Source organism: Carettochelys insculpta, chromosome 4 (genome assembly GCF_033958435.1).
Source record: "Carettochelys insculpta isolate YL-2023 chromosome 4, ASM3395843v1, whole genome shotgun sequence".
Lineage (NCBI taxonomy): Eukaryota > Metazoa > Chordata > Testudines > Carettochelyidae > Carettochelys > Carettochelys insculpta.
The window spans coordinates 109,701,998-109,716,567 of NC_134140.1; the positions used below are offsets into that span (position 1 = coordinate 109,701,998).

General features: G+C 44.9%; 1 protein-coding gene across 1 annotated transcript in view; it reads right to left on the reverse strand.

Moving 5' to 3' along the window:
- HADH (hydroxyacyl-CoA dehydrogenase) overlaps nucleotides 1-7,653 on the reverse strand; it is a 32,696-nt gene extending 25,043 nt beyond the window's left edge. Inside the window, exon 1 of the mRNA XM_074993464.1 lies at nucleotides 7,496-7,653. Within this exon, the coding sequence (XP_074849565.1) occupies nucleotides 7,496-7,615 (120 nt within the window). The 5' untranslated portion in view covers nucleotides 7,616-7,653. The remainder of the gene's footprint in view (nucleotides 1-7,495) is intronic.
- Between the last annotated feature and the right edge of the window lie 6,917 nt (nucleotides 7,654-14,570).

The window sequence follows — 14,570 nt, forward strand, 5'->3', positions numbered from 1 at the left end:
CAATGTTCTACTGGACCCTGTTGGTGAAAGGTTCAAGCTTTTGAGTTTCACAGAAATCTTCTTCTCAACTGGGAAAGCTGCTAAATGTAAGGGCTGTAGCCACAACTGGCCAAAATTTTGAAATGGCCATGCCAATTGCCAAATCGAAGAATACTAATGAGGCACTTAAATGAATATTCAGCGCCTCATTAGCATGCTGCCAGCCACAGCACTTCAAAAGTGCCGCGTTAGGCTTGCAGGCAGCTCAGCTACGCAGGGGTTCTTTTCAAAAGGACCCTGCAAAAGTCAAAATCCTCTTATTCCTATCAGTTTGCAGGGTCCTTTCAAAAAGAACCCCCACGTACCCAAGCCACGTGTGAGCGAAATGCAGCACTTTGAAAGTGCCGCGGCTGGCAACATGCTGATGGGGCACTGAATATTCATTTCAGTGCCTCATTAGTATCTTTTGATTTGGCCATTGGCATGGCCCTTATGAAATTTTGGCCAAGTGTGGCAACAGCCAAGGAGTTTAAGGCTGTTGACAAAACTGCCAGGCCCTTGAGTAAGTTTTTTGGGTGAGGAGGTGATTCTGGGTCTCATGAAGGGGTGGAGTCTCCACTAAAAGAGGCAAGCCTGAGGGCTAGCCCCAGCCAGCCCTTCAGCGCTGCCAGGCCCACATGCCCTGAGGCTCCAGCAGCAAGTTAAAGTGTTTGGCGCTATGGCTGCAGTATGGGTGGTGGCAACTGCAAGCCTTGGGCCCTCTTAAATTGCTGAATCCTGGGGCCACTGCCCTCTTTCCCCCACCATTCCACCCCATCAGTGGCTTTGAAGGGGTTAGATACATATGGTGGGAGACAACTTAAAATTAAGTGGGCAGTTCAAATTAGCTGGCAGCGGGGAGCGTTACAATGTGCTATAACGAGCTATAAAACCAGTGTCTGCTGAGTCTGTGGTTTTTAATGTCTACAAAAGTTACAACTATGTTCCCAGGCTCAGCTTTTGAAACTGTTGTGCAAGTTTCCCTAAAGGCTAAGTCCTGAGAGGTCAGACGTAAAGAGACCGCTTTGTGAAACGTGTTTGCCACAGGAGATACGGTATTTTTGTCTTTTTAGATTATTTCTTCTGTGACGCCATGTCTACGCTAGCAAATGGCCATTTCGAAGTTTACTAATGAAGCACTGAAATACATATTCAGCGCCTCATTAGAATGCCGGCAGCCGTGGCACTTTGAAATTGACGCTGCTCGCCACTGCGCGGTTTGTCCAGATGGAGCTCCTCTTCGAAAGGACCCTGGCAACTTCAAAATCCTCTTATTCTTAACACCATACAGGGTTAGTGTTAGGGTTTCAAAAAGGGTTCTGAAAGAACTCAAATGTGAAATTGCGGAGTTATTAACAGTGGTTTGTAACCTATCCTTTAAATCCGCTTCGGTACCCAATGACTGGAAGACGGCCAATATAACACCAATATTTAAAAAAGGCTCTAGAGGAGACCCTGGCAATTATAGACCGATAAGTCTAACATCAGTACCAGGCAAATTAGTAGAAACAATAGTAAAGAATAAAATTGCAAGGCACGTAGAAGAGCACGAATTGTTGGGCAAAAGTCAGCATGGTTTCTGCAGAGGGAAGTCGTGTCTAACTAATCTATTAGAATTCTTTGAAGGGGTTAATAAACATGTGGACAAGGGGCACCCAGTGGACATAATATACCTAGATTTCCAGAAAGCCTTTGACACGGTCCCACACCAAAGGCTTTTATGTAAATTAGGTGGTCATGGGATAGGAGGAAAGATCCTTTCATGGATTGGGAATTGGTTAAAAGACAGAAAACAAAGGGTTGGAATAAATGGTAAATTTTCACAATGGAGGGGGGTAACTAGTGGTGTTCCCCAGGGGTCAGTCCTGGGACCGATCCTGTTCAACTTGTTCATCAATGATCTAGAAAATGAGGTAAGCAGTGAGGTGGCAAATTATTAAAAAAGGGATAGATAATAAGACAAAAGATATCATACTTCCCCTATATAAAACTATGGTATACCCACATCTTGAGTAGTGTGTGCAGATGTGGTCTCCTCACCTCAAAAAAGATATATTGGCATTAGAAAAGGTTCAGAAAAGGGCAACTAAGATGATTTGGGGTTTGGAACGGGTCCCATATGGGGAGAGGCTAGAGAGACTGGGACTTTTCAGTCTGGAAAAGAGGCGATTGAGGGGCGATATGATAGAGGTATATAAAATCATGAATGGTGTGGAGAAAGTGAATATAGAAAAATTATTTACCTTTTCCCATAATACAAGAACTAGGGGACACCAAATGAAATTGATGGGTAGTAGGTTCAAAACTAATAAAAGGAAATTTTTCTTCACACAGCGCACAGTCAACCTGTGGAACTCCTTGCCGGAGGAGGCTGTGAAGGCCAGGACTCTATTAGGGTTTAAAAAAGAGCTTGATAAATTTTTGCAGGTTAGGTCCATAAATGGCTATTAGCCAGGGGTAAAGTATGGTGCCCTAGCCTTCAGTACAAGGGCAGGAGATGGATGGCAGGAGATAAATCACTTGATCATTGTCTTCTGTTCTCCTTCTCTGGGGCACCTGGCATTGGCCACTGTCGGCAGATGGGATACTGGGCTGGAAGGACCTTTGGTCTGACCCAGTATGGCCATTCTTATGTTCTTATGAGCCCTATCTGAACAAGCCACGCGGTGGCAAGCCACATCAGTTTTGAAGTGCCATGGCTGCCAGCATGCTTATGAGGCGCTGCATATGTATTTCAGCACTTCACTAGTAAACTGTGAAATGGCCATTTCGAAGTTTTGGGCTAGTGTAGACGTAGCCTGAGAGTCCATCCATGGGCATATTGATTGTCTAATTTCACCACAGTGTTTTGGGCATTTGATGCATTGGGTAAGGTATACCATGTGATGAGATGCACGAATAGGCCCCAACAATTCTTGATACTGTTCACTATTTATGCATTTGCCCTCCTCTTATGCTGAACACAGAAAAATATTAGCTGATTTCATTTGCAGATTTCTATGAACTAGTAGAGTGCTCCACAGTTGGGTTGCAAACCCTGTTAAGAAACATTATGATTTGACTGGAATTTTTTTAAATAAAAAGTTGCAAGACATTTCTTTTGGGCTTTCAGTTTTGTAAAAGCTTCCTTTCCCCCTAGCGGTCCATCGACTGGAACAGCTCAGCTGGTCAGGATTTCACACGTGAGCGACAGCAGAAGACAGCTTTCTTTACTTCCACCATAGCCATGGCATGAGATTTCAAAAACACTAATTTATCAAGCTTGAAAGACAACTTCTACCACCAGTGCATTAATAGCCTCTCTTCTCATTACTCGTACACCAAAACAATTAGAAGAAAGGTATAAAGAAAAGGTGAAGTTAGGATGTGCCATACTGATGTTAAGGGACGAAAAGATGATATCATTCTTCAACAATGGTGGGACTACTGATACTTCCAAAGGGATCCACCCTTAATTCAAAAAATTTTAGCGTCCACAAATGAACAAGTTGAAAAATTGCCATTTTGAAAATCATAAGGCTGCATTACAATGTGCTATATGCACTGCCTGTCTTTTGATTAGTATTCCATACGGTGCCAACCTGAACAAAATAATGAGCCAACAAAAATTTCCTTGAACTACTTCAATGTTTTCTAAAGTGATACAGTAAGCCATATTCGAAGTTTCTTCTTTCCAAAAAAAAAAAAAAATGGGAAGAGGCTCTGGTCAGCTCACTATAAAAATATTGCACTAACGGAACTTTGCATCCAAGGAGCTCAAGCTCTTTATAAACACTCAATAACAAATAAGACAACCCTAAGAGTTAAGCAACATTATCTCAATTTTACATGAAGAACTGGCAGAAAAAAATCAATGTGACTTGCCTGAAGTCACACAAGGCACATGTGACACAATCAGGAACAGAATAAAAAGCCCTTGGTTCCTGACCCTATTGTGGTAGAATGTATCCCTGTATTCACACTCCACACACTAGTGCAATATTCTTTTGAGGTATCATTTAAAAACTTATGATTTGCTGCTCGTTATGGTCCTGGTGAAATAGGTGTGGCAGCACAGCATGTAATTAACACATGTTCCAAACAGATTTGAGAAACAAGTCTATCCTAAACAAAACGAATATACGTCCTGCTTAATTTGCCTTTAAGCAGTAAACAGCGGCGTCAAACAGGAAGGTGAAACAAAGTACTACTAGGAAAAAAAAAAAGCACCAGGGAACATATTTCCATGTAAACATTTTGCCTGCTGGCACTGAGCTGGAAATGTTTTTCCAAGAGAACTGAAATTATAAAAAGGAGGGGCAACAGACACCACAGACCAACAGCTCTCCTCCCCCACCCATGAATTCACTGCACCTAAAAGAACGAAACAGCTGTTGGACTGGGAGATGTGCCCTGACCTAAGACATCTGATCAGTAAGACTGCTGAATGCAGATGGTGAGTTTTATTTAACAGTTTGTTAAATTAAGCACCAATAGCATTTAATCTTCATTCTTCTTGTGATCAAGTCTGACTTTTATGCTTTATTACATATACTCGCTTCAAATTTCTCCCGTGCTTAAAAAACATGTTTAGATTGAAGTGCCTGAGGCACTCCATTTGGGGCGACAAGTTGTGTGCATATTATTTCTATTAAAGAATAACAGAATTATTCTAAAACTTGTACCGTCCGGGAAATGGACCAGCAGTACAAGGCATATATTTGTGCAGGAAAAATCTAAGACTGGTGGTATTGAGATCACCTGGCAATATAACCAAGACTAGTGAGAACCAGAGTATAATCCAAGTGAAGCTGGCAGGCTGCAGTTGCACACGGGCACAGAGGGTGAGACTTGCATGCTGGAAGGCTGTCTGTAAAACCAGAAGGGGTGGGAGCTGCTTCAGCAAAGTACTGTAAAACAATCAAGATTGCAGGGCAAGGGTGACACAACTGCTCCTTAGTCTGAAGTGTAGGTGTGACATACAGTACACTTGAGCAATGGCCAACCTCCCCCACCTGCAGTTTGGAAATATTTAAAAGAACATCTAAGAACTTAAAAGAAAAACAAGTAACTAAAAATAAAGAATGAAGTGCTTGTCCCAAGTAGTACCACAGTCACCCCAACGCTAGAATGCCCCCATGTTGATAATTACAGTAGGATGCAGTGAGTACAAGGAAGCAAAGACACTAAAAACATCCCTTCACCCTGAGGACTTGGCATCCTTGCACAATATGGTCAAGTGGTCAATAAAAGAGTCAGAACTCCCAATGAACTTCAGTTGTCTCTCTCGACTAATAAATTTTAAATAGTGCACATATTCCTGAAACTACAGAGCACATATCTGTGGATTTCACCACATTCATGTAGCACTGCATTTATTGAGAAAGGCCTTGAAGGTTTTCAGAAGAAATCCCAAGTTCCAACGACAAGGGTAGGAGAGATTATTTTCATAGAGAAACTACTAAAGTTATAGACGACCAGCTTCACTTTAGGTAGAACACACATGCAACTCCTTCCCCAATAAATACTACAGTATCAGAGTCTGAGGCAGTATTGCTGACTTGTTTAAGCAGCAGACCTAAGTTAGACAGTCCCAAGATTTACCGCCAGTTTGCTTCGTTTCACATATCTGTCTGTTTTCTGGTTTGTAAAATGGGAAAAATAAGAGCATTCGACCGCACAGAAGCGGCATGGCTGAATGATTATTTGTAAAGTGCTTTGAGATCTGTACATGAAAGGTGCTGTACATGTTCCAAGTATAATTTTCCTTGTGAAATAAGCAAATATATCTGAAATACTGTTGTCTGTGGCTTAGCAATCAGCCATTTCATAGATAAAAATGTTAAATAACCTTTGCAAGACAAAGGCTATAATGAATAAATTCTCTGGGAAAATAGGCAAATCCCTTTTAAATATTAACCCACTCTAAACCTACTGATTATAAATAATTATCTTTAGAAATGAAATTTAGCTCTCTATTCAGTGAGATTGTCAATCAATTTGTTCCTTGGCAAGCTGGTGGTAAATCATTTTCATAAAGCTTTCTTCTTCTGCCATATCAGTCAGGCAGTGTGTGAAAGATTCACATGAGAAACCCACACTTTGTACTCTTCTGTGACAAAACACAGATTGGAGCATTGCAAAGAACACACAGAATACAAATATATATTGGAAAGGCACAGCATGTATTAATTTCGTTTAAAAATCTCATCTACATCATCTACTTATTTTGTTCCTTTCCATGTTACAAGTAATCCCTGGGGCACGATCCTCCAATGAGTCCAATAGGCTTCAGTGGGACAGCATGGGAGCCAATTTAAAAACTGGGTCTAAGATTGCTATAATAAAGATGGTAAAAATGTTTGTTTTGGCAGTGCTTACTTTGTGCATATGACCACAGTTTGTGGACAGTCAAGTATCAGAGAGGTAGCTGTGTTAGTCTGGATCTGCAAAAGCAACGAGGAGTCCTGTGGCACCTTATAGACTAACAGAAATATATAAGCATAAGCTTTCATGGAAAAGACCCACTTCGTCAGATGCAGGTAGTGGAAATTTGCAGAGGCAGCCTTTTGCCCTTTTCTGTTGTTTTGTCCCCCACATAGATTTTAAAATATTGGAAAACATTACCATACGATCACAAAAGAGGGTAACTCAGCAGTAGGTGCAATACCCAAACCTATTTTTAATTCATTTTTTGAAAACAGGCCAACTTACAGGTTTACTGTGTTTAGCTACTCAGGCTGAATCTGATCTATATCTTTCTCTAAGGTGGAGCACAAAGGGAATGAAGAAAATGAATGCCCAGATATGTTCAGCACCTTATTGCAGCTTCTCACACAGTTGCATGCCAAGATAAGAGAGGGAGACATACAGGTTTTTAACACACCCAAAAGATATAACAGTACATATGTACATCCAGTGCCTCAGGTTCTCAGACGTTTGAGAACAAAGTTTTGAAGAGCTGCCTGCTCAGGGCATTCATGCAGTGTGACAATATTAAGCCAAAGTCACTCATGGCAAGAGTGTTTTTAAGCCAGCTGGGGGCAGAAAGATCTAGTAACATAAACCACAGGCAGTCTGGTTAATATTATGGGACGCCTCAACAGGAACATGACCCGGGGGTGCCAGGCGCTGTACAAACCCACATCAGGCGCTTCTTGCTCTCTAATAATCTACGGCAATTAATAAACAGCGGTAGACCGGGTCTGGGACGAAACAGGAGCCGCTTCAGGCAAGGCAGGAGTGGCTGAGAAGCCGGGCTCCGGTTCAAGGCTGCGAGGCGCGCCGGGCACACGGTCCGCAGCCCGAGAGGGGCTGCACCGGAGGCGCGGCGCTGCCCCACGTGACCCGGGCGCGCAGAGGGACCCGCCGCGCCCCGCGAAGCTCAAGGGGGCCCGCCCGGGCCTTCCCAGCGTGAACAACCCGCCCCCGAGGGCGCGGGCAGCGCGGGCTCAGGGTGCGGGCTGCCTGGCCAGGCCCCCTCCGGCCCGGCGCTCACCTGGGCGATGCCCGCGCCCATCAGGCCGGCCCCGATCACGGTTACATGCTTCACGATCAGCTTCTTGGCGGCCGCAGTGGCGGCGCCAGAGGAGGCGAAGCGGCGCGTGGCGAAGGCCATTGCGAGCTGGCGAGGCAGCGAGCGGGTGGGCGGTGTCATAGGCAGGGCGGGGCCGCGCCGCCGCCGACTCTCCCTGCGCCCGCCCGGGGCCTCCGGCGGCGGCCTTTGCTAGCTGCAAGGCGGGGCCGACCCAGCGACGTGCTGCACTGGCCCCCCGCCGCCCCGACCGCGCGGGCACTACTGAGAGTTCCCCCATAGCACCCGCTGACCAGACTGGGGCAGCCCGCTCTGCGCTCTGGGCCAGAGCCACCCACCCCCAGCACCTCCTGCCTGGCCTGGGGCATCCCGCCCAGCACCCTGGGCAAGAGCCACCCACAGCAGCCCCTGACCAGCTGTGGGCATCCCACCCAGCACCCTGCGCAAAAGCCACAGCAGGCACCCAGCCCAAGAGGCCAGTGCTCCCCCTCTGAAGGCATGGTATGCCAACTCCCCACCTCCATCATCACCCTGTAGAGCATCAAAGGCAAAATGTGCAACACATAAGTAACCCTTGTCCCTTGCACTATAAAGTCTGGTGCTTTTTCCAATCTCTTTCCTGGACTGAGAAGCCCTGGCTGGCAGGTTTCCTCCAGCTGGAGACAAGGGTCAGTGCAGCCATGTCATTTCATGAAAGAGATGACTGCATATATAGGGGGCCTGGTTTTGATTTTTAAAGATTTTATCACCTTCATAAAGTGAATGAGGTTCTGGGGGAAGCGGGCACCTTTCAAATTGCCACTACCAAGTTAGAATAAAAAAGCAGTCCAGTAGCACTTCGAAGACTAACAAAATAATTGGTTAGGTGGTGAGCTTTTGTAGGACAGACCCACTTCAGATCTTAGCCATACCAGAACAGACTCAATATTTAAGGCACAGAGAACAAAAAATAGTTATCAAGGCTGGCAAAGCAGAAAAATTGTAATCAAGGTGGGCAAATCAGATGAGAAGAGGGGCAAGCAGGGCACAGGGAGTCAGATAAAACAAAGTATGTAGAAGAGTAACTAGCTACCTACAGTCTTCAAAGGCTGAAACAGCACCAAGTCCCCTACATAACCCCCGTTCCCCTCCCCCACACATTCCCCTCCTCCCTGCATGTTCAAAACGGTCTGCTAGGGCAGGCATGCACAAAGTGGAGGGGAGACCCCCTGGAGGGCACGAATTTTCATAAAGGGGGTGCAGTATGATCAGCTGCTAAGTCTCAGGCTTAGCCATCTCATTTAAAATGTTGAAGTACATTACTGTTTTTATGTCTTCATGTTTATCTACCAATTAATAGTTTTTACATTCTACATACATATTTTCTTACACGTGCAGAAAGTTTTTCCCCCACCCCCCCCATATGAACATAACTGAAATCTCTATCAGTTTGGATTACATTAGACAGGTTGGGGGAAGGGCAGGGGGCCCTGCTAACTGCAGGGATGAAAAGTGGGGCAGGGTGTAAAAAGCTTGCTCACCCCTGTACTAGTGGAATGTGCCAGTGGTCGACTCAAAGAAGCAGCTGCCCAAGATGACAAGTGCAATGGCAGAGTTAAAATGTTATTTCATGCAACAGTTATATAACTGTCATTACTGATTATGGTAATACCATGCCTCCCAGTAAGATGGATGCTGTGACCTATAACAACAGTAAGTTTAGGCTAACTAGTGTGGGTGGAAGTCCTAAGGTCCAATAAACACAAATAAGCCCCTTATTTGATAGGTGATACTTTCTTGTAGGATAGCAAAGGCACTAAAGCTCCTTCAATTGCCATGGACTTCAGGCCACTCAAGAAATAAGCTTTAAATGCAATAATTTATAATCATGTATAGTATGTGCATGCAAGGAAGATTATCAGAGGAGTAGCTGTGGTAATCTGTATCTTCAAAAACAGGAAGTCCTATGGCACCTACAGACCAACAGATATTTTGGAGCATAAACTTTCAGGGACAAAGACCGGCTTTGTCAGATGCATGAGTGGAGATGAAGCAGCTCTCTGCCCATGAAAGCTTATGCTCCAAAATATCTACTAGTCTATAAGGTGCCACAGGACTTCTTGTTGTTGAGGAAAATTATGATCATTTATAATTGTAATTTTCTTCCAGCCAATAATAACGAGATCTAGGAGGCAGGTTTTTGAGGCTGTCAATTTAAGTAAAAGCCATTAGGGCCTGAGTTCTGCATACACACAGGTTCAGGCTCAAGCCCTTACAGCTGTTATGTTTTGAAAATAACAAATAAGACTAGGCAAATTTAAGTATCTTTGATTTTACATGACAAGCATTATCGAGATGTTTGCTGAGTTCACAAGAACAGCCATACTAGGTCAGACCAAAGGGATGACTAGCACAGTATCCTGTCTGTTGATAGCGGCCAATGGCAGGTGCCTCAGGAGAAAATGAACAGACCAGATAAGCATCAAATGACCAACTCCCAGTCCCCCATTCCCAGCTTCTGACAAAGAGAGGCTAGGTAGGGATCAGCAACCCATGGCTCTTCAAGGAGCCACTTGTATCTCTGAGCACTGCTGCTGCTGCTGACTCCTCTTGCGGTTCTGGAGGCTGCAGCCACTTAAACAAAGCCTGCCATTACAACTGGGTTGTTTTGTTTAGGTAGCAGCAGCGGCAGGGAGCCACCCATGGGTGGCATGCGGGGGAACTCTAAGGCTGCCCTGCCGGAGCTGCAAAAGAGGTGACAGGGTAGGCAGTGGCCCTGGAGGAGCGGTGTGCAGAGCTCATCATCTCAGGCAGGTAAATCCTGGGGATGGGGGGGCAGGTTTGGGGCTGAGAGGGGTTAAGGCAGGAGAAGGCCCAGTTCCATGCCTCCAGCAGGGCTGGACTGAGGAAGGAAGGGCTGAGGGCAGTCACACTTCAGGCCCCCTCCCAAGCTGGCAGAGAGGTGGTAACATGGCTGCAGCCCGTGTGAACTACTCCATGCAGCCGTTCAAGGGTGGCTGGGATCTTCTGGCTCCTTTGAAGGGCTGGCTGGGTGGTAATTTCCACTCTTGAACCCTGCTATTGTGTGTATGTGGTTGGTCTCCCCTCTTCCCTGTGGGGATGCACACACGTGTGTGGCTGGGCTTCCCCTTCCCTCTTGGTGTGTGTGCACACACCTGCTTTAAAGACACCTCCATTAGAAACTGACGGGCACGGTGCCATGGTGGCACACATCACCTGCCTCGGTACTGGTACACAAGACAAAACTCATCACTCATGGATGAAAAAAAACCAGAGGGAACAACCCCCCATCCCCCATTCTCCGGAATCTCCCCACCACACACATCTCATCCCATCCCTTGGCCCTGAACCCCTCACCCCCCACCTTAAATTTCCCACACAGCTCATCTACACGGGGGTCCTTTTTGAAAGGACCCCACCAACATTGAAATCCCCTTATTCCTAGCATTCTGCCACAGACATTGCTGCCATCTTGTTCGTAAATGATATAGTTGATTGCTTATTCACTGTTTGGTTTATTATTTCATTATAAGATATATGGTAAAAGACCAAAAGACCACTTGATCAGATTTATTAACAAGGCACAGGAAAAAGGTTCTATAGAATACTCATCTCTGAAGAGCTATTCCATGCAATAATGCTACAGTCACCTTATGCAGATGGCGTGCTCACTTATTTATACAATTTTATAAGTTACGCTTCCTCACACATCACTAAAATCCAAATCATTAGTTTCTCCCAGTTCCCTAACTTGTTCTGTGCCTTCCTTATTTTTGTTTGGGATAGCAGAACTCCAGGTACTTATGTACCAAGTATTTTCCTGGCTTTTACTATGACAGAGAATGAATACAACTTGTCAAGTTTCCTTTTTGCACCAAATCCTTACTTCAGCAAAATGGAAGGTGGTAGGGGATACTTATTATAAATTAACAGGATTATGAAATAGGGCAATTTAGATAGATGCAGACTACCATATACTAGTAAATGGTCTACACTGGGGTAAGTGCAGCACACCTATGATGCTGCATGTAGGTTTTTCACAACTCCAACTGCTGTAGCTATGCTGACCTAAATTTTAAGCATAGATCAGGCCTAATTCAGTTACATGTAAATCTTGCATCAGTAAACTCTTACAATTTTACAGTACTGATAGTTAAGTCACACAGGTAAAATCAGGCAAAGTTAATGTGATAGCTGCTTTACGTAAACTTTATAGAATTATAGAACACTAGGACCGGAAGGGGCCTCGAGAGGCCATCGAGTCCAGTCCCCTGCCCCGACGGCAGGACCGACCACTATCTACACCATCCCTGATAGACATCTATCTAATCTGTTCTTAAATATCTCCAGCGAGGGAGATTCCACAACCTCCCTTGGCAACTTATTCCAGTACTTGACCACCTTGACAGTTAGGAACTTTTTCCTAATGTCCAACCTAAACTTCCCTTGCTGCAGCATCAGTCCATTGCCTCTTGTTCTCTCCTCAGAGGCCAAGAAGAACAAATTTTCTTCCTCCTCCTTATGACACCCTTTAAGATATCTGAAAACCGCTATCATGTCCCCCCTCAATCTTCTCTTTTCCAAGCTAAACAAGCCCAATTCTTTCAGCCTTTCTTCATAAATCATGTTCTCCAGACCTTTTATCATTCTAGTTGCTCTTCTCTGGACCTTCTCTAATTTCTCCAAATCTTTCTTGAATTGGGGTGCCCAGAACTGGACACAATATTCCAGCTGAGGCCTAACCAGCGCAGAGTAGAGCGGAAGAATGATTTCTCGTGTCTTGTTCACAACACACCTGCTAATGCATCACAGAATCATGTTTGTTTTTTTTGCAACAGCATCACACTGTTGACTCATATTTAACTTGTGATCTACTAGAACCCCTAGATCCCTTTCTGCTGTACTCCTTCCTAGACAGTCTTTTCCCATTCTGTATGTGTGAAACAGATTATTCCTTCCTAAGTGCAGCACCTTACATTTATCTTTATTAAACTTCATCCTGTTTACTTCAGCCCATTTCTCCAATTTATCTAGATCATTCTGAATTATGACCCTATCCTCCAAGGTAGTTGCAACCCCTCCCAGCTTGGTATCATCTGCAAACTTAATAAGCGCACTTTCTATGCCAATATCCAAATCATTAATGAAGATATTGAACAGAACTGGTCCCAAAACAGACCCCTGCGGAACCCCACTTGTTATGCTTTTCCAGCAGGATTGAGCACCATTAACAACTACTCTCTGGGTACGATTAGCCAGCCAGTTATGCACCCACCTTATTGCAGCCCCATTTGAGTTGGACTTGCCTAGTTTGTCGATAAGATTATGCGAGACCGTATCAAATGCTTTACTAAAGTCTAGGTATACCACATCCACTGCTTCTCCCTTATCTACGAGTCTCGTTATCGTGTCAAAAAAAGCTATCAATGTTAACAGCAGCCAAAATCTCTTAGGAGTACAGAGGGCAGCAAGGAGTCCAAAGTAAAAAATTATGAAGCTAAATTAAAAAACTTGCCTGGCATTGCCCAGGTCCAGGGCCAGTGCAGGCGGGAGGGGTGTGGAGGGAGCTGGTGAGGCACCCCACATACCAGTTTCTCCCCACATGTGGCACATGGCAGTGGGGCTCGTGCAGACCACCCACCAGCACTACCCAGGGCCAGACCAAGACAGCAGGGGCCACATGGTATCTAGCAGCTGCTCCCTGGGGCAGGCCAGGGTGGCAGGGGCCATGCTGCCAGCCAGCAACTGCTCACTGGGGTCCTGCTTCCCCCATGTGGTCATTCATAAGCATAACTGTTCCTGCTACCAGACCCCTCACTTTCTGTTTGGTACAAAAAGTCACATTCCATGCACATTCCATGATCCTGGTACAAAGCAAGATAAGGTGTGGTCAAGTTATAAGAGGAAGCTGCACACCAAATTTGGTAGTCCTACCTCTTACTATTTAGGAGTTCTTGAACAAACAGACTCACAGACGGAGACACAGATGCACATTTCTAAAATACATAGTAAGATTACAAATACACTAGTTGTGCAGTAAGTGAGTTCAGTCTACTATAGGCCAGAAGCTCCTCACAACCCTCCATTACATCCTACATGTTCCCTTTGTGTCACTATCCCATCCTGGTCCATTTCTAAGACTCCCTACAACACTCACATCCTCATCCCTTACGCCAGGATCACCCATTCACTCTCACCATCCAGAGGCTCTGTGTACCCCCATCCCTCCCTATCCCCACCCCACAAAGCCTCCTCATTTACCATTCCACTGTTCTTCCCTTTTCAGGGAACATTTCATAACAGTTTTGGAAGGACTGTGCCAATATAGCGGGTATTATTATTATGGAGTGTGTTAATGTCTATCAAACAACAATTACAGAGGTGCTTGAAGTAGGTAGTTCTGCAAACCAAATTCTCTACTATGCATCTTCTAGTAAATAACATGGAATGTGTAACATGGCTTAGCTGGCTAAAGCACCTACTTTGTAAACAGGAAATCCTGGGTTCAGCTCTCAGTGGTGCCTAGTTGCTAGCCTTTGGGGAAGGGATAGCTCAGTGGTTTGAGCATTGGCCTGCTAAACCCAGGGTTGTGAGCTCAATCCTGGAGGCCATTTAGGCATTGGGGCAAATAGATGTCAGGGATGGTGCTTTATCCTGCCAAGATGGCAGGGGACTGGACTAGATGACCTCCAGAGGTCCCTTCCAGTTCTAGGAGGTGTGTGTGTTTATGTGTAATATCTTCAGGAAAGACAGTTAAAAAAAATTAAAACAAGATTACAGTGAGACTAATCCTCAAGTTGTGTAAACAGCAGCACTGTTTTTTGCATTCAGCAATAGTCAGTTCCAGAGGGTACATTCAAGACTTATCTCTCACAAAAAACAAATATAAGTCAATATTACACAACTCAACTAACCTTTTTTTTTTTAACCAATTAACCTTTGCTCCCCAGCAGCAGGGTATACATTACATAAACAAGTGTAATTTACTTCTTCTGAGCCATGCAATTTCTAGTCTCTCTCTCTCTCTCTCTCTCTCTCT